General features: G+C 41.4%; 3 protein-coding genes across 5 annotated transcripts in view; 1 reads left to right on the plus strand and 2 right to left on the minus strand.

Moving 5' to 3' along the window:
- foxj3 (forkhead box J3) overlaps positions 1-4,786 on the minus strand; it is a 98,702-nt gene extending 93,916 nt beyond the window's left edge. For 2 of the 3 annotated variants that reach the window (XM_082534838.1, XM_082534839.1), the window contains exon 1: positions 4,415-4,786. The gene's annotated coding sequence lies outside the window, so the exon portion shown is untranslated. The remainder of the gene's footprint in view (positions 1-4,414) is intronic. The other variant, XM_082534841.1, reaches the window with a different exon arrangement.
- Positions 4,787-8,352: 3,566 nt separating this feature from the next.
- On the plus strand, positions 8,353-12,186 carry ppcs (phosphopantothenoylcysteine synthetase). The gene is made up of 4 exons (XM_082534609.1): positions 8,353-8,473; positions 9,847-10,381; positions 10,465-10,568; positions 11,507-12,186. Exons 2-4 carry the CDS (start codon positions 9,850-9,852, stop codon positions 11,831-11,833), a joined length of 963 nt encoding a protein of 320 aa, XP_082390735.1. The 5' UTR covers positions 8,353-8,473; positions 9,847-9,849; the 3' UTR covers positions 11,834-12,186.
- utp3 (UTP3 small subunit processome component) lies at positions 12,068-19,311 on the minus strand. Its single transcript, XM_082534608.1, has 16 exons — positions 19,117-19,311; positions 18,752-18,839; positions 18,248-18,304; positions 18,103-18,159; positions 17,893-18,010; positions 17,728-17,796; positions 17,515-17,636; positions 17,283-17,435; positions 17,111-17,182; positions 16,454-16,494; positions 16,278-16,374; positions 14,167-14,304; positions 13,857-13,987; positions 13,311-13,374; positions 12,471-12,578; positions 12,068-12,333 (listed from the first exon to the last, which is right to left on the minus strand). Exons 1-16 carry the CDS (start codon positions 19,131-19,133, stop codon positions 12,244-12,246), a joined length of 1,422 nt encoding a protein of 473 aa, XP_082390734.1. The 5' UTR covers positions 19,134-19,311; the 3' UTR covers positions 12,068-12,243.
- Between the last annotated feature and the right edge of the window lie 328 nt (positions 19,312-19,639).

The following is a 19,639-nucleotide window of genomic DNA, read 5'->3' on the forward strand; positions in this document are numbered from 1 at the left end:
CTACCACAAGGCTGTAATGACTCACCAAAACCGCCATGCAATACAAGAGCCGCCAAACCCCCCTCCTCTCCCCTCCGCCCCTACCCCACCCATTTCTTCTCCACTTTCTAAACTTACCCGGCAAACTCTAGTGTGGGTAGTTACTGTAGTTCCCCTTGCAAAGAGACCGTCCCTGATTAGTCAGACAGACATAAATCGATACACACTTTTAGATAAAACATGCATCTGAGCAAATGTACTGATAATATGAGCAAAAGAGCCAGCTGAATTAAATATCCCATGACTCCCTCACCAATTCACATCTACGCCCAACTCCAATCCAGGACGTGAATTGGCGCATACAAGACTAGTTCACTGACAAATTCAATTCAATAGATGAGGAGGAGGTAGGATGAGGAGAACTAGACAGTGGACTGCTGGATGAATAAAAAATGAAAAGTGTAGTGCTTCAGCAAATTCATTCTCTCCATCCCGTGAGGAGGGTGGGGGTGACGGAGGAGGAGGAGAGGCTCGTTTGAAAACCGAACCAGCGCTGCATTCCCACATCCACCCATATCCAGCGAGGGGCTCTTTAAAAATTCATTAATTTACAGCAAAAATAGATTAAAGCACCCAGCTGAGCAAAACCCAAAATTTGGCTCCTGAATAACATTAATGATAAAACATTTCCCTCAAGCCCAGGGGGTTTTGCCTGAAGAAACATTGCTGGCTTTTTTCACCTTACAGCACCTTGAGAATAATTTATTTTCAATCATTACTAAAATAATGCATTTCTAATTGTCATTTTTAATTATGCTTTTCTTCAAATGGAGAAAAAAAAAAAAGAAAAGAAAAGCGCTGAGCAAAAACCTGCAAAAACTAATTAAAATCCATCCAAGGATATGCCATTCCCATGATGGCATGGCAATGCCATTCTATTCACCATTTGATATCTCAGCTACAGAGACTCAATGACAGCTGCTCCAGGCCCCAAAAATGCCTAGAACTGCAGTTACTGTAATTGCTCTGGCCAGCACTAAATGAGGTTCACTTAAGTGCAATTATCCCCCTCTGATCTCTCACATAAAGAGACTTCTTTAACATGGAGAAGTGGGCTCACACAATGTGACTGCAAACAAGATTCAAATTGGAATCAGGGAGGCATTTCCAGCAGATGAATGGCTTCATAGCTCATCGGCATTCTAGTGATGCACGGCTTTGCTAATGAAGACTGAGCCAGTCTCTTCTCACCAAACGCGGCGAAACATCCAACGCCGGATATAAGCAGGGTACAGGGAGAATTTTTCAAAAAAAAAAAAAAACCCCAAAAACTGTCCAGTCAGTGTGCCTGAGCCTGGCCTCCATGCAGAGCAAACAGCTGTTGAAATGAGAAGGAAGATCCTGTTTTTTCGCTCATCCAAGAAGAAAAACACGCTGAAGGACAAGATGATGGGCGATGAAGTGAGGAGGGAAGAAAAAAAAAAAAGACCTAAAATAACTTCACATTCCAGAGCAGAGAGCGAAAGACTGAAACAAGCCACTTTGGATTCAGACCAAAACTAAGTCATTGTAAAAAATACTAAACAGAGCCCTCTGACCCAAAGCATCAGCAGTCCTCATGAATAAATTGCCATCTGCCAATCGCATAACACAAAAGGTTTTCAGCCTGAGGGGGAAGATGTGACCGTCTAATAGGGGTTGCAACAGAGGGTACCTGTTGGGTGCTGTCCAACTACACAGGGCGGTGGGGGGGCTGTGATGGGCCTTCATGTTGCCACAGGCTCAACTAGCACCAGGAGTCTGATAACTGCACCTCACGGATGGCCATTTGAATAATCACTTCAACAAGGGGAGAAATTAAAAAGCCTCTCAGTGAGACCGGCTAGGCACAGGGCCACATACTGAATACCAAATGAGCTCATATTCAAAAAAGTAAAAAGCTGTTCTGAATTCACAGTACAATACTGGCTTTCTGACCCCTGACATACATCAAAATTATCCCAATATCATGTCATTATTCTATTTAGTCTATTAAATTATACACCTCCAAGCATAACAGTACCTGTGATGAAATATTTTACATTTATGTTCCTTGTCTTCTGCACATGCCAACAAATTAATTTTTCTTCAGAGATGGTAGATAAATGTTATTGTCATCTCTCTCACACACACACACACACACACACACACGATGTAGGTGTTTGGGGGTTTTTTTTAAACCATTAAGCAGGATACTTCAAAAACCACAGTAGGTCAAAACTACAGATGAACCTGAATCTCATCCTCCCATGCACATTTAAAAATGGTTACGTGTGTAATGTGCTTTGCACTTTCTTCTCAAATAGTCAATCAATTTATCAAAGATGAACAACTGTTTTCTTTCTTTTTACTATGACAAATAAAATCCCAAACCAGGCTCCGTTTGATATCAAATTGTAAACTATAAACTACTGTACATAATACACATGAAGGAACCTCCAAGTCTGAGCCTGCCCAGCATTTTCAGCTTTAAACAGAAATGAACATGAGCATTGCTTACAGACTAAAATGAATTAAATGGATGTTACAGCAGTGCGTGCGTGCGTGCGTTGTAATGTATACTTTTGCAGCAGCCTTTAAAAAGCATGCATTAGCCGTACTTCAAGTCAGATAAGAACTGCAAATACTACCAGTGTCACACAGCCCGGTGACAGATCTTGGTTATAAAAACAGCAGTGTTTATAAAAAGGCGACTTTAGTGAATTGCATCAAGCACCAAAAAAACACATAGCAAACTTAAGACTTTTCACACATCTTGTTTGGTGTCACTTCTTGAAACTCGAATGATAAAAATGACGGGGTAAGCATGCATGCTCATTTCCCCACAATACGCCTAATGGAACCACTGTGGCCCTAGTGACCTGGATGGAACAACTTCAAACACCATGCACACTTAAACACCATGTGTCTTCTACAGCTGCACGCACAGATAGCCTCGATCCAGACAGCTCTGTGGGCCTGCTATTTAAAGGATGGGTGATTAAGAAGCAAACCAGGTCTGACCTTTGATTGTGGGTGCTGACTAACGCTATGGGCATTTTGTTAGTTGAAGCATAAGGTCTGGCATGGTTGGGATGTTAGGGGGGAATTTATTACGCTTGGATTTAGTCATAAATTTAACCTTTTTTCGCCGGCTTTATGGCAAATTTAATTGAGAGTATATGATGATTAGCTCGTTGCAAGCCCATCTCTGCAATAGCACACTGAATCCGTTGATAAAGCCTGCACGAGTTGACAGCAGTGCAAATTAAGAGTTCAGTCATCCATCTTTTAATAAAGGAAGTCGGGATAAAAAGGGAAGAGCGCCGTTTTTGTACACAACTACATGCAAATGTCGCAGCTGTTTTGTTTTGGGGTTGTGTGTGTGTGTGTGTGTGTGTGTGTGTGTGTGTGTGTGTGTGTGTGTGTGTGTGTGTGTGCCTGCCTTATTCTGAACGATCACAAACTCACTACTAGAAAAAACATAAGAGATAAGAAAAAGCATGCCCCGAGAAATCTTGCACAAATGACCAAAGAGTTAACCGCAATACCCGCCTGTGCCGTCTCAGGACAATGCACAGCGGCACAGAGGCAGACTGGAGATCAAAATCAGCGGCGTAAAATGCACCTGAAACACGCTTTGCACTTGTTGATTGCCCAGCCTCATGACAATCCTTCGCCCTTCTCACACAGGTCGACTAGATTTTTGAGGGGGTCCCCCCCATCTTTTTCATGCTAGGATCATTATTTTTCCTGCAGGAATTTATAACCTCGCCCGAGAAGCAGACGATTGACAGACGAGAAAACACACTGCAACAGCTGTGAGTCAAATACCGTCAGAGCACGCAGGAAAGCCAAATGACACTGGGCTCATGCACACACTCACTCCATGCTGGACACACATCGTCTCACATACCAAACAGCTAGCTTAACGATAGCTGTGGAGGGCTGGGGTAGGTCATTATACAGCCACCTAAAGCGAGGAAAAGCACAAGCGTACACACAAACACACCTAGCCCTGGCCCTGGAGAAAGCGCCCACAACACTCTGCTAAAGTTAGCTGGCTACCAAAACTGGCTAGCTAGCTGTCAAAGTTGCCCTGTCAGTTGTCACCGGTTGCACGGCGGTGTTAGCAGGCTAACGCAAGAGCTGTCAACTTGGAGAGTTGCAGCAGCACGGCCGGGGTGTACTAACACTGACCACGGGGGAAACACTGACTGGCTCCCTGAGCAGAAGAAGAAGGGGGAAAAAAAACCAGGAGTCCCCCCTCACGCCTCAGCACAGCGAGTGGAGAACCGTGTGTCAGGGCCTGTTCACTGGGCGCAATCCCCACAACTTCAGTGCAGCTCACTTCCCCGTTAAAGTCGTCCATTTCGTGGGCCTTAGTTCAACTTCCATGCCCGTATAGCTCACTTACTCAGGGTGAAAGCTGCTGTGACGGTGGCTCTCTGTAATCCTCACGGTAGTTTTCAGAGTAACTGTCTCCCCCCTTCCTTCACCTCCTCTTCTTCGGATAGCGGGTTGCCCTCCCCCCTCGGGGATGTCCTGCGCTCCTGACGCTATCGTCCTGTGTGAAGAGCCGCTGTGACCGTGGCTTCGCCGGTGTGCCTGCGGTGCCGTGGCGTCCCTCTTCAGCTTCTCTCCGCCTTCACCCGTTCGCCTTTCTTTCGGCGGCCGAGCCAACATCCGGGACTCTCCCCTCTTTGGGTTAAGTGCCCGGAACTACTTTCACATAGACAGCTCACATGAAGGTTTCTTTTCTCTCTCTCTCTCTGTCTTTCACCACCCCTGCCGCCACAGAAACTAGCGCGCGGTTAAATGCACACGCCCGCAGTGGAAAAAGCACCCGCACACACGAAAGCACTTCAATCAATAAAAATGATCCGTGATATCTGCTTTATTTATTGCGCACTGGGTGTAAATGTAGCTCAAAGTGCGCAGAAAAATAGAGGCAACATCACAGAATAAAAGCAGGAGGCGCGCGCGGGGGGGGGGGGGGGGGAGTAGTTGAATACAGTCCACATGGTCTGATAAGTCACCTTTTTTTTAATAAAAGGTGTGTAAGTTTTAACCAGTGGCTTTATTTATACTTATTCAAAGGTTAAATCATTTAGTAAAACTGTAGCCTACTTACAAGCTCTAACAGGTTTCCAGGTCTATTAAATGGGTGTATGCTGCTTTCATTGTAATAAGTGGGTTATAAATTGTGGCAGCCATCAAGTCTGCAGATAGCTCACACGTTAATAAGATGTTAATAAAGGGTAAAATCCCTAGAAAATAATTAAAAAATATCTCTAAATCAATACAAACCTCATGCAGCATGCCTTTTTTCTTTAAGTTGCTCTGATTATTAATTATTAACTGCTGAAACTGCAATAAGTTACTACTTGCAAAAACTTGTATGAAGCATGCCTTTTTAGGAAGTGATACCCACAGGAAGTGTAGATCAAAGATCGGATGAAAGAGTTTAATTAAAATGTGCATCTTTTAAGGAGTAGGTGTTTCAGAGAAATGAAATAGACAGTGATAAAAGACAAGCATTAGTGTTTTGAAACAGCACGATACAGGATCATCTCCATACAAAGGTGCAGTTTTAGCTCAGTTACCACAGTTGGGGGAAAAAAGACCTAAAAATAACAGGCTGGTGTTTCTAAACTTAACCCTGTACTGAATCAACCTTTACTGCAGGAGCATGTGCACACATGTAAGTGGTCCGAGCTTATGTAAATATAGCGAGCTTAAAAACTATTTAAAATGTCCATTGCACAATGTGAACTGCACCATAAATTCACAGAGCAAAAAAAAAAAAATTGCCAGCAATAACATGACACTAATGGGCTCAGTGACCTCAATGCCCGCAATCACTTCAAAGCAGTTGTAAGCAGTATTATAACAACGGAAGGAAAAGTTTACCGTGGCATCGCCTTAATTTTCATTCATGCTTCTTCTGGGCTTTTTATATGGGATAATTTAAGAAACTGGAAGTGTGTGATAGAGGTGTGGTTGTTGTATGTGGGGAATTTGGTTGCCTTTTTTTGAATTGTTCTGTCTGTTCTTCTGCCAAAGTGTTGCAATCATTTAATTAGTGTGAAGGTTTTATGCTCACTAATATCTGGATGTCCTTTAACTCCACTCATAAAGCTCGACCTTCAACGCGGAGGCTTGCAGAGGCCATCAAAAGAGAAATATCAGCATGGCATCTTTAGTGCAAAACAGTGATCCTGAAAAAATACAAGCAATCACTACATCGATTTATGTTTTTTCCAGCTATTTTTATTATTAATACTTTATTTAGAATTTTCCATGTCACTTATTTTCACCTAAGCTACAACATATATTTTTATTACTTAGTTATTATCATTATTATAATTAATAGTTATTTTATTAGTTATGCAAACAGATATCATATTGTTCTGATATCTAGTAAAAAAAAAGTTATTTAGCTTTTACAAATGTGCATCGCATGCGCTTAAACTGGAAGGGAAAACAATGCAATTAAGTACGCACGTGAAGGTAGCAGCCGAAGTGGTGCAACTGTCCTTCCAACGGTGCAGCAGCGGCACCTGCCGGTCGATTGCGGAACTGCCGCCAATAAATCCTAAAAATATGGAACAAGACAATTGATAAACGATTAAAGTCTTAAAATAAAAGGTTTGTAGGTATACTGGCTCAGCCTGCCCTCCTCTAGCTTATGATGTGCCACTTTAGGCTGAAATAAAAAGTTTATGGTGAATAAAACTTATATATCCCAAAATAGTTTTCACACTGACCAAGCAGTTGATTTTTGTGAGTTGTTATTGGTTAGTTTCTCAGATGATTTCTTTAGTTTTTGAAAATCACAAATCCTGAAAATGGACTTTCCTTAGCTACATCTTTTTGTATATATGTATATATATTTTATATATTTTGTGTGTGTGCGTATATATATATATATATATATATATATATATATATATATATATATATATATATAGAGAGAGAGAGAGAGAGAGAGAGAGAGAGAGAGAGACTTTATTGAAACTACAACTGAACTTGTTGTGTTACAGCAGCATGATAAAGAAAAAAAAACTAGTTCAGTCCACGATAAACAACAAATAAGCAACACAGATTTTAAAAAGTGCCACAGGCACCTGGTAAGGGCCTTACACTATGAGATGGTGTCATAACAGTAACAACAACAACAAAGAAAAAAGGAGATCAGATAATAAAAAAATTGTTAACTTAATGAAAAATAAGAATTTATACAACTCGCCTGTCACGTTTACATAAACTATTACATAAAAACTGTGCATTACACCTTTAACCCTTACATACTGTTCAGATCAAATTTGGATAGCAGTAAAAATAAAAATTTGAAATGAAAGTAACACAAACAATAAACCACAAAAATATTGAAATACTGTCTGTGTTCCCATCACAATTGCTCCAATTCCCACAGAGACAGACTGTCGAGTCTTTGAAACAGTGAAATAGGATGCACTTAAGGAGCAGAGTTTAGAGGACACAAGATCTGCACAGTCAGCTGGAATGCAATGAAACAATCTAAAGCTAAACTAATTAAAACACATTTATTCTTAGATAAATGAGATTAAACTAGTTCTAAGCTAAGCGATTGAAAGAGGGCTTGGAAGGATCATATTGTAATGCACTTACATTTCTATAGGTCTGTTCTAGTTTTACTAGCTGCTCAGTAAGTGCTTTATTTATTAAAAAAATAAATGCGTTCACAAAAGCAGACTTTTCCCTTAAACTATAAAAACATAACTTTTGCCTAAAATTAAAAATAACAGTAAAAATGTTCAGATTGTCATATTTCTAATCCACTTGTTTTTGGTTTGGATTATTATTAATATTCATCTTAATCTCAGATTTAAACACAAATGACATGTACAAGACACATATATGAAATAAAACATATATTTTGTACATATACATATATATATATTGAATTTCAAATAAACGCATTTTTCTCCTCCCCGAAAAGCTTGTATTTAAATCTTTTTCAAAACTTACCAGAAATTAGATGTACAAACGCGCACCAACATCCAAAGAAAAGGAGCTTTCAATGATGCTGTTGCTTGTCAAACTAGTCGCACACAAAGTTCAATTCAACATTTTGTCTTTGCTCGTCGACTGTATCTGCTGATTCAGTGGGACAGTCCAGTGCAAAAAGATCCCCTTTTTGAGAGAAATTCCCCTTGTCCTCTCCGTTGATGCTCGGGTTTTATAAAGTTTGACACTTCAAGCAGGAGGGAAAAATAATTGACGCACTGCTGACTCAAAAGCAGACTACCATTTCTTTGTTTAATACCGCAAATGGCCGCTAGGGGAGCTGGAGGCGTTGTGCTGTATTTATAAAAACCAAAGAGTTGGCCTTCAGGAAGTGCACAAGTTCTTTGGAGGTATCCGAATACCAAAGTGGGGTGTTTTGAAGTTTTGTCTGTGAGTCTGAGACGTCGTTTACGTTTTATATAAGGTATTACCGCAGTTGCAAGTAACCTACAAACATCATGTAGCGCTATGTCGTGTCGCCTTTCTTATTACTGAACATTAAGTAGCCAAAGAAAGTGTCCACCTTCTACTTTGACAGCGTGTTTACTGTCGCGTGTCATTTAACCGCAAACAGGTGTGTATCACGTCAGTGTTGTGCTGTGAAGTTCACCCATACGTAACGATGATGCGAGAATATGCATTAATGTAAACTTAGCCTGTTATTCGACCTGTAAACGGATCAGTGAACAAAGCGAGGATTTTCAGGGAGGCGTGGGTTTATTTCTTCATATTCTTCTTCTTCTCATTAGTCAGCTGTAACATTTGGAAACCACAGGCTATGGGACAAACAGCTATAGATACAAACATAGGTAAGACATAATATCAGAAATACCACGATATAAAAACAGACTGTAAAAAAGTGGACAGTTTAAGTTATTGCACCTATATGTTTAAACACTTTTGGCACTTTGCTAGAGAAACTAAGCAGAGCTCTTTGAGGGACAGAGGCCTATACAGTCAGGACAAGTAGGTGATTAGTGTTGGTTGAACCTGTATAAATGTTAAATGACGACAACAGTTTAAGATCTAGCCCCCCTGGTGACCTTGAATTTGATAAGCAGAAGGGGGTGGATGGATGCATCCACCCCACCTAATAAAGTGTGAATTCAGTTTACTTTATGCTTATGTATTGCACATTTTGGGTTTTTTTCTTAAATTTTATGTAAATGTACAACGATCATGGCCATCCAGCACACCATTAATTCTTGTTACCGTCAGGTAGACGTTACAGGAGGATGGCTGCACGTACATTTACAGTGCTTAATAAATTCAGCAGATCGTCACCCAGAGTAATGCTTATGCTACACTGGCCTAAATTTAAAGTATTGGCAATTTTTTATCTTTCTGTAATGATTAACCCACCAGTATGCACAAGTCCTTTAATCAAAATAATATTTACAATACTATAATACAATAATACAAATATTATTTTTATCCATGAATTTTCAAATGCGCTGTTTTACCAAAAAAAGAGAAGAAAATAGTGAAGCACAGAATTAACAGTCTTCATTAACTGTCATTTTCTAAATACTGAACGGGAAAATGTAGTTTTTGTGGTTAAATGTCACGCTTTGGGTGTAAAATTATCAGCATTATTTTAATATTGTCCCAGTCAGCTTTATTAAAGTAGGCCCAGTGTGATTTATAACTGTACATCCATAAATTTGTGACCTGCAGAAACCAACAGCGAGGTAATCTGATACTGAAATGTCCCACTTTGAAAACAGACCTGTCACTGGAGACTGTTGAATCACATTAGGCATCACTTAAAGATGCCTCCTTCTTCTCTCTTGTCAGGTGATGGCTGAACCCAGAATATCATCTATTGATGGGAAGTTAGCAGAAGAATTTGCTGTTCCCTCCCATGTGGAGGAGGTCAAAGAGAAGATGGCTGCTTTTGCCAGCTTTCATGCAGAAGCAGGCCGAAAGGTGGTTCTCATCACTTCAGGAGGCACCAAGGTTCCCCTGGAGTCCCGCACTGTTCGCTTCCTCGATAACTTCAGCAGCGGCAGGCGAGGAGCCTCCTCTGCAGAGTATTTCATAGACTCTGGTTATGCAGTCATTTTCCTACACAGGCATCGCTCACTCTACCCCTACACACGGATGTTTTTAACCATCAACATGCTGGACGCTCTGGAGTTTCAAGGTGGAGGAGCGCCTGGTAATACTGGTGAAGTGGTGGTTAATCAGCAGGTGCTGCCGAACATTGCCAAAGTACTGAAGAGATACGAGGAGGTGAAAAAAAGCAGACTTCTTCTGCCTATCGAGTTCAGCACTCTGTCAGAGTATCTGCACCTACTCAAAGCAGCAGCGCAGGCTCTCAGCAAAATAGGTAACAGCAGGTTAAAGGCCTGAGCTGTGGCTTTGTCTAACATACGTTCAAAACATCTTCACAAGTGTTTGTTCTGCCCTTAGGATCAAAGGCTATGTTTTACTTGGCTGCAGCAGTGTCTGATTTCTACATCCCAGCATCTGAGATGCCTGAACACAAAATCCAGTCTTCCAACGGACCTCTTCAGGTGAGGGTGGGGGGAAATGGTGTTATTGGTCTGCTTTTTATTCACCACTTCAGTTCGGAGGTGTGTAAAAGGAAGCATGAGATGTGAGTACGAAGGGGGTTCACTGCTTACGGGGGAATATTGCCATGGTAACATATGCTGCTAACCTAATGATAATTAGAGAGTCATCGTTCCTGGAAGATCCCCAGACCTCTGTGTACGGATACCACAGTGTCTTTGTGTCTGATGAGCATCAGTAAGAAATACAGATACTTGGATGAAGCTTTATTTTTTCCTGTTGGTTGCAAATAATTTTACTTTTATTGTTATATAAGCATCAATATATGGTCCTAAAACTGAGCACTAATTTATACTTACAGCTAGGGAATAAACTCCAGGCTGTGAACCCTTACGCTTGCGGTCCCCAACCCCCGGGGCATGGTCCGTGAGTCGTTTGGTACCGGGCCCCGAGAGTCGAAGCTTGGGTGTGAAATTTGTAGTTTCCCTGGGTTTTTTTTTTACCGTGTTGTAGTTGTCTTATTTTGAAAGAAATATTTATACATTACCATAGCGACCAGAGAGCATTAAAGGGCAGAGAGGAAGATCTTACTCTTAATGTTGTTGGAGCATTTCAGGAGGACGCTGCTAATGAAGTTCCACAATTACACAGTTAATTTGCGTTTATTATATTTAGAAAATACCAGTTTTTGTCTTGGTCATATAATTTTATTTTGTTGTATTTATCCGCGACACCTTAAAGGCCGGTCTGTGAAAATATGGTCTGACATTAAACCGGTCCGTGGAGCAAAACGGGTTGGGGAACTGCGGCGTTAAACAGCTGCACATACTTTCAATTCAGCAGTTGTTATTGTTGCTCCTCTCAGCTGCTGAATTACATTTTCCTGTGCGTATGCCTCTTTAGTCTTGCCAGTAATTACAATTTTTCTTCTGCCCTTCAGCTGAGCTTGAAAATGGTCCCCAAGATATTGTCCCCACTGGTGAAAGAATGGGCACCTCAGGCATTTGTCATATCCTTCAAACTCGAGACTGATGCGTCGATCCTGCTGGACAAGGCTCGACGAGCTCTGGATACCTACAGGCACCAAGCAGTGGTGGCCAACGTACTGGACTCTAGGCGGGGTTATGTGGTGGTGGTGACCCTTGAGACTCAGGCTGAGCTAATCCTAACTGAGGAGGATGTGAAGAATGAGGTGGAGATAGAAGAGAGGATAGTCAGCAACTTGACGTCGGCGCATGACAACTTCATAACTCAACAAGTGGCTTGATAGAACGTATCTGCATGTCTGAGCAGCTTTAAGTTGTGTCTGTATTCTTACGTGATCCACATTGGGCTGCAATTCATACCTGCCTGTTCTGCTGGCAAGTTACTGTATATTCAGTATGCTCTACTGTTGCAAAACCTTAGCGACAACTGTAAGTCACATCTTCCTTGTTTGTTGTGTGTGTTCTAAGAATGAACCTCGAAGCATTAAACGCAGTCTCTGTAGAGGGACAATATCCAGGTTTTAAAATGTTTATTCACACTTTCTAGTAATCAGAAAAGCAGTTTCAAGTTTTAAAACAATGACAATATTTTCTTTCCTGCAAGGTTTTCCAATAATAAACATTTAAAATCACAGTCCACTGGTACTGGTTCAATCTCACTGCCACACTTGGCAGCATATTCTGGACTCGGTTACTTGAGTTTGACACTCTTCTTGACACCAGCACGAATACCAGACAGCTCTCCGCTGTATCTCGTCTCTTCGTGACGAACCTCTCGGACCTGGCGAAACGATAAGCAGCAATTTTAAAACGCATCGCAGAAATGTGTGTCACAATCCAGCACATCCTCTTTAAGAGTCTTCAGACAATCCCTGAAATCCTTGCTCAACGATGTAATAAAACATGTTGAATACAGACCTGTCCCTTTCTGCGGATTTTAGCCCGTCTGAACTTCTCTCTGTGCTTGACTCTGGGATTACGGTCAATTTTCTTCCTTTTCGGCGTGAGCCCCTTGTTCTTGGCCATCTGTGGAATTGTTAGACAAACATAATTAATACAATTCAGAAATCAGTGTCACACACTGGATCTAGAAAACTTGGAGGAGAATCCAGAGATGTAAACACGCAGTGCTGTGGAGAACACTTTAAAGCTTGCACTTACGTACTTTTAAAGGATAATTAAGCTGAATTTTGTAAACACGCTCTCTGAAGCTGTAGCAAAACAACTTGATATGCACACTACAATCCATTTTCTTGAACTAGAGCTAGATAAAATCTTTAGTGTACTACTGCGAGTGCCCAGCAGATGGCACTCAATCACGTTTATTAACACCAGTACTTCCAAAAGTGTAGTTTAGACTCCATTCTCCAACAACCGTAATGGCAAATAAATGACTACTTCAAGAAGTTAAGTTGTTCATTTTTAACATTTTCAGTTATTTAATTGGGTCGAAATTATTAATCTGTTATCCAACTACAATCCTTTGTATATTTATCAATTACATATACAATATAGACATGATTTTTTTTATTTATTTTTTTTTTAAAATACCTAGAGGTCAAAATGAGTAAGCATACAAAGACATATGCTTGTGTAACACTAAAAAAAACAAATGTATCCATAGTTATAAAATGTAATGCTTGGATAATTATTAAACAAGCTGTGGCATATGCTACAGTTATCAGTGGGCTCCATCCATTAAATTTCTGCTGTAAGTACTCATGTTTTGTGCAAATACATGACTGTATCACTCAGTACCTGGTAAGTGATTCCTCTCTTTGCATTTGGATCCAATTCTTCCTCTTCTTCATTCTCCTCCATCCTGTAACACAAAGATTTTCTTAATGTTTCACTCTCCTGGTTGATTTTACCTTATATAAATTTGATTCAGTACTACCAAAATATCCAATATGGCTCTTTTGGTGAATACTCTACCAGAGGCACAGTGTCATTTTGGCAACTGAACACCAGTCTGTCCTGTAACTGCTCTCTACATGTTTAGAGCCAAGCCACACATATTTCAGCTCCCCAATAATACTGGTGTTTAAATAGAACTGAACCACTCAGAGGGATGTAAGACTTTAGAGTGAGCAGAGCAGTTTGCAGTGTTTCAGGCTTCTGAAAAATTTCAGTGTATTTCCCAATACTATAGTATATCAAATGTGCTACATCGTGACATCTATTGCAACATGCAAGTCGGCACGGATTCCTGTTATTCTGACCCCAAATCCTCTGCATATCAAAGACACATCCCATGAGTACACTTCCTGTACTTTTACTGCAAGTTAAAAAGTGCATACTTACATTTCATCTTCTGGATTATTGCCCTTCCTCTTTAATTTTAACCGTTCCTCTGCCTCTTTGTAGAAGCGTAGAGCTTCTTCCTCATCCAGGTCAGAGTCTGACTCCTCCTCGGGCACAGCTTCTCCAGATTCCTGTATCCAGTGGGTGCGTGCACACATACGCACACATTAGCAATCAATATAAAAGTTAAACGTCGGCACTAGGGGTCATCTGAGGATGCTCTTTATGTATATCAATGTTGTCGAAGAGTGTCCTCAGATAACCCCTGGTGCAGACGTAATATAGTAGTATATTAATGTTGTTCTCTTACCTTTTCCTTCCTGTTTGAAACTTTAGACTTCTTGCCTTCTGCTTGCTTGCTTCCTGCCTTATTTTCCTCTCCACCAGCTAGTAGCTGGCGAAACTCTGGAGCGAGCCGAGCATCTACTGCGCCTAGTTCATTGATGAGCTGCAAGCAGGCATCAGAGACTCAGTAAGACATTTTGCATTTTGTGGATTTTTGTGATCAGCTTTGTAGGATGTGTGTCAGGAGAGATTTCATAATCGTGTGTCTCATGGTGCTGGTTTGGAGTGTCAATACAGTGAAATCACAAATAAAAGATGCCGACCAAAGTAACAAACGCACAGTAAAAGATTTTGGCTTTTAGTTGCAACAAACAGCTACTATTTTAACCCCTGTGAACCTGACCTGCTGAGCCTGAAGTATCTCACTGATGCCGTTTATTTACACTCAACAAAAATATAAACGCAACACCTTTGTTACTGCTCCCATTCCCCATGGGATGGACGTAGAGACCTAAAATTCATTCCAGATACACAATATAACCATCCCTCCCAAACAGTGGTCACAAATCAGTCCAAATGTGTGGTAGTGGGCACATCTGCTATATTGAGATAATCCACCCCACCTCGCAGGTGTGCCACATCAGGATGCTGATCTGACATCATGAGTAGTGCACAGGTGTACCTCAGACTGCCCACAACAAAAGGCCACCCTGGAATGTGCAGTTTTTTGCGCTATTGGGGGTCTGGGGACCCAGAACCGGTCAGTATCTGGTGTGACCACCATTTGCCTCATGCAGTGCAACACATCGTCGCATGGAGTCTATCAGATTGTCAATTGTGGCCTGTGGAATGTTGGTCCACTCCACTTCAATGGCTGTGCGAGGTTGTTGGATATTCGTGGGAACTGGTACACGCTGTCGTATACGCCGGTCAAGCACATCCCGAACATGCTCAATGGGTGACATGTCCGGTGAGTATGCTGGCCATGCAAGAACTGGGACATTCTCAGCTGCCATCTGCCCTGAACAATGTGAACCATGATTCATCCGTGAAGCGCACACCTCTCCAACGTGCCAGACGCCATCGAATGTGAGCATTTGCCCACACAAGTCTGTTACGGCGACGAGCTGGAGTCAGGTCAAGACCCCGATGAGGACGACGGGCATGCAGTTGAGCGTCCCTGAGACGGTTTCTGACAGTTCGTGCAGAAATTGTTTGGTTGTGCAAACCAATTGTTCCAGCAGCTGTCTGGGTGGCTGGTCTCAGACGACCTTGGAGGTGAACCTGCTGGATGTGGAGGTCCTGGGCTGGTGTGGTTACACGAGGTCTGCGGTTGTGAGGCCGGTTGGATGTGCTGCCATATTCTCTGAAACGCCTGTGGAGACGGCTTATGGTTGAGAAATGAACATTCAATGCACGGGCGACAGATCTGGTTGACATTCCTGCTGTCAGCATGCCAATTGCACGCTCCCTCATTGCTTGTGGCATCTGTGGCATTTTGCTGTGAGACAAAACTGCACATTCCAGGGTGGCCTTTTGTTGTGGGCAGTCTGAGGTACACCTGTGCACTACTCATGATGTCAGATCAGCATCCTGATGTGGCACACCTGTGAGGTGGGATGGATTATCTCAATATAGCAGATGTGCCCACTACCACACATTTGGACTGATTTGTGACCACTGTTTGGGAGGGATGGTTATATTGTGTATCTGGAATGAATTTTAGGTCTCTACGTCCATCCCATGGGGAATGGGAGCAAAAACAAAAGTGTTGCGTTTATATTTTTGTTGAGTGTAATTCAGATCAAAGTGCATATAAGCGTGGATTACCTGCACATATTTACAAGAAGAGAGCTCCACTGATGATTCCCAACACCCGACTGACTGAACTGAGTTTAGCATTTCAAAGTTAATTAATTCAAAGTTCAGGGTTTGTTCTGAGTTTGCTAAACCTGCCTTTTGGGTTCAGCTCTAGGGCTCATAATCACACATCCTGCGACAATCCTCTTGGACTCATAACAGAGCCTACAAATGTTGAGCTTTCGCGTGCTTTTTTTTTAAAATTAAAGTACCAAATCTAGGAGAAACTGCTCACCTTTTTTTCAGCATGGTCTAAACATCAGTGTGTGGACTTACATTTCTGTAGGTGAGCAGTCTTTCAATCACAGGGTGGTTGTGAGCAGGTATCCGCTTTGCTTTCAGCACCAAGTAGAAGCTGATGTTTGTGCAGTAACTGTGGCAGGAGAGAAACATCATTCAGTGACAGAGCGTGACAGTTTGTCGTGTGAGTCTACGATCCAATCACAACTTACTTGAGATAAAGTTGCTGCTTTGTCTTCAGGTAATTGGCACCCTTTAGGTAAAAAAAACAAAACAAACAAGGATGAAAGATGTTCAGATTCACATCGTTGATTTTCATGATATTGATGACATGTTCCTGTATACTCAAACACGTCTACACAAGCAAAAAGTTGGTGGTTTGATTCCAGCCAGAGATATATGGATGTGGATTTGCATGTGGACGCGTATCCGGTGTAAAAATCTGAGCAGCTGAAAGTAGCTTACTTACAAATAAGGCTGTAAGCAGTGCACCACAAGTATGAGTATCTTCTCCTTTCATCATGATTAAAGGTTGGAAACACAGAGGAACTTACAATACAATCACAATTTGTTTCCCTAGATAATGGTGCAGATACAAGAAAGACACAGGCGTCATGGTGTTGACGCCTGTGTCCATCATTATTCATTAAATTCTGGCCACCTGATAAAGAAAGCCCAATGATAGTATAATTAAGCTCAGTTTTGATCTCTACTGGTCCCTTGAACAACTGCATGCTTCTTACAGTCTGTCTGCTTTCTGGGGCAGAGAGAGTAATGTACACAGCTTTTTGTGTGTTTTATCACAGGAAATGCCTGCGTGTAGTGGCTGAAAGCAACACCATGAGAAAAATGTAGCCAAGTGTGCTCACCTTTCCTGCAGGGATCTTTCCCTCCTTAACCATTTGCATGAGAGGCTGAAGCTCATTCTTGAGCTCGTTAAGCTGTACAAAGAAACAGGAATAAGTCACATCTATTGCACGTCACTTGAAAATTTAAAGGCTCTTTAAGTCTGAAGTTGCGTCCTTCCTATTTGTCTCTTACCTTTGCCTTGAAGTCCTGAATAAGCTCAAGCAGCTCTGGTGACTCTTTCTTCAAAAGCTTCATTTTTTCCTTCTGAGACATCTGCTTCAGGTCTTTCACAATCCTCTCCTCTTTTTCCACAGGCTTGCTTTCATCCTTCTCCACAGCAAATTCCTTCATTTAGGCAAAGACGTACAATTAGAATTAGACGTTTCTGTCAGCATGTCATTAGGCCTACGAGAGAGATAAATACCTGAAAAAAGTTCAAATCATAATCCTCCTCGCTCAGATTTGCAGCTAAACGTTTTTGGATGTTTTTAGCCTCTTCTTCTTCTTCTTGTTCCTCAGCCTCCAACTCTTCTTGCGATTTCCCTTCTGTAATAACAGTGATCGAAATGTTGCATAATAAAAGATAATGCAATCATCACACAATGCAATAATACGGCTTGAGATAAAAGGTTCTTACTTGAGGTCACATAATCTGAATCGTAGAACATTTTTTTCTTTCTGCCCCAGGCCATTTCATTAGGGAGCTCTGCAGCAGACAATGTAAACACAGTGAGATAGGCTCAAAATGAAAAGCACACACACACACACACACACACACACACACACACACAAGTCAATTTACCGTCCTCATTTCTCCCTTCTAAATCACTCTCCATATCTGTCCCCTCTTCCTCATTTTCTTCTTCTTCCTCCCCTTCATCATCTTCCGACTCAGAAAGATCCAGGGGCATCACCTCCTCCTGTGAAATTCCGATAATCTCAGGTTTCTTCTCGGCTGTTCCTCTACATTTTTCACCTGCAGTTACTTTTAAACAAACACGTACGACATTACCTCATCGTCCACTTCCTCCCGGTCGCTCTCCATTTGAACACCTCGGGCGAGAAGTTTCTGCGGCAAAGACACCGGAGCACGAAGAAAGGTTACAGAACACAACTGTTGCACTGCACACCTACCGTAGTACAAATAAAGAACTTACTGCAATCTTCTCATCATGAAACTCATCAATCTTGTCTTTTGTGTATGTTGAGGATTTCTGAATGAGAAAAGAGAAAACACCTTTGAGAATGAAAACAGTTGTATCAAGTCACCATATGAGAGCACGCTGGTCTTTATTTAGTTTATTCTTCACAGGTCATCAAGGTTTGGCTCAACGTAGATATTACCACTTTGTTGGTTACAGAAAGCAACAGTTTAATCATACGATCAGGCAAGATTTCAGATCTTGTTTTTATTATTTTAAAGCTATAATTTGACCTCTCTTTTCAAAGTAATATTTTGTCCCCCTTAAAGTTACCAACTACCCTCTAGTTTAGAAATCAGAGGACAATACCGACTTGGGTAAAGTAAGCAAAGAGCCACACACTGAGTAACTGTAACATAATGTGAAATCATGTTAAACTCCAAAGAAATCATTAAAACCTTATCCCCCACATCCATGCAAACTTCTGACCACAGCTGTATAAAACACTGCGTGTCTTACCTTATCAGGGACAGGCATGTCGTTGTAGGCTTCAGGGTCGTCTTCATCATAGACCTCATCCTTGTTTGGCCGCTGCGCGTGTTTTCCCCTGAACAGCAAAAGACAAATAACAAATAAAGACTCAAAACTTCTGGTTAAATACCAGATTTATTTTTCCCGGATCACTCCACACTTCACTAGCGCCAGCTCCCATCACAGCAGTGGAGTATAAATCATGCACCCGTATGCTTGTAAATTAAGACTAACAACTTATCGTTGTTTCTACAACACTGCACGCCAATTGTGACCACACGAAACCCCAGAAAAACAGAGCAGAGACGCTATAAAGACAAGCTAACAGGTAGATACATCTTAGCCAAACTTACCGTTTTGCTCGAACCATGATGAACCAGCTTCACACACAGCGGACAATAAACCACGTCTGTGTGCGTATAAATGCAGATTAAAACTGAATATATCCACTTCAGTTAACTGCACACATCTGTTTTACTCACTGGATACCATGTGCCACAAGAAACGTCCCCTTCCTCTTCAGCTCAAACGGCAATCAGAGAGGAAACTTACCGCCCCCTGCTGTCCTGGAGGATTTCTACAAACTGTGCGGAGAGTTATCTGACCATTCATCTCTACATGTGTGTATTTATTCTTTGAAAAATTGGTCCCCAACATCGCATAATAAAATAATTTTAGCTGTTTTACAACTTTTTTTTAAACTTTACAAGCTTTATGAATTAAGATTAAGTAACTGAGCATGTATTTTTATACTTACAGCCATCTTCTGTTAATCTTACAGTAATGCATGTGAAGAAAAATGAAGTGATATGATTTATATGCGGCTTATTTGTTCTCAGAAAATTAAAATATACTTTCAAGAACACAATATCAACT

The sequence above is a fragment of the Aulonocara stuartgranti genome (assembly GCF_965226115.1).
Source record: "Aulonocara stuartgranti genome assembly, chromosome: 5".
Taxonomy (NCBI): Eukaryota; Metazoa; Chordata; class Actinopteri; order Cichliformes; family Cichlidae; genus Aulonocara; species Aulonocara stuartgranti.

What these genes read in the sequence shown, in the direction of transcription:
- ppcs (XM_082534609.1), top strand. Translation starts at nt 9,850, where the DNA reads ATGGCTGAACCCAGAATATCATCTATTGATGGGAAGTTAGCAGAAGAA. An exon ending in GCAGGCTCTCAGCAAAATAG is followed by an intron (nt 10,382 to 10,464) that starts GTAACAGCAGGT and finishes TTCTGCCCTTAG; the next exon opens with GATCAAAGGCTATGTTTTAC. An exon ending in CTTCCAACGGACCTCTTCAG is followed by an intron (nt 10,569 to 11,506) that starts GTGAGGGTGGGG and finishes TCTGCCCTTCAG; the next exon opens with CTGAGCTTGAAAATGGTCCC.
- utp3 (XM_082534608.1), bottom strand. An exon ending in ACATGCCTGTCCCTGATAAG is followed by an intron (nt 18,305 to 18,751) that starts GTAAGACACGCA and finishes TTTCTCATTCAG; the next exon opens with AAATCCTCAACATACACAAA. An exon ending in AATAATCCAGAAGATGAAAT is followed by an intron (nt 13,375 to 13,856) that starts GTAAGTATGCAC and finishes TTTGTGTTACAG; the next exon opens with GATGGAGGAGAATGAAGAAG.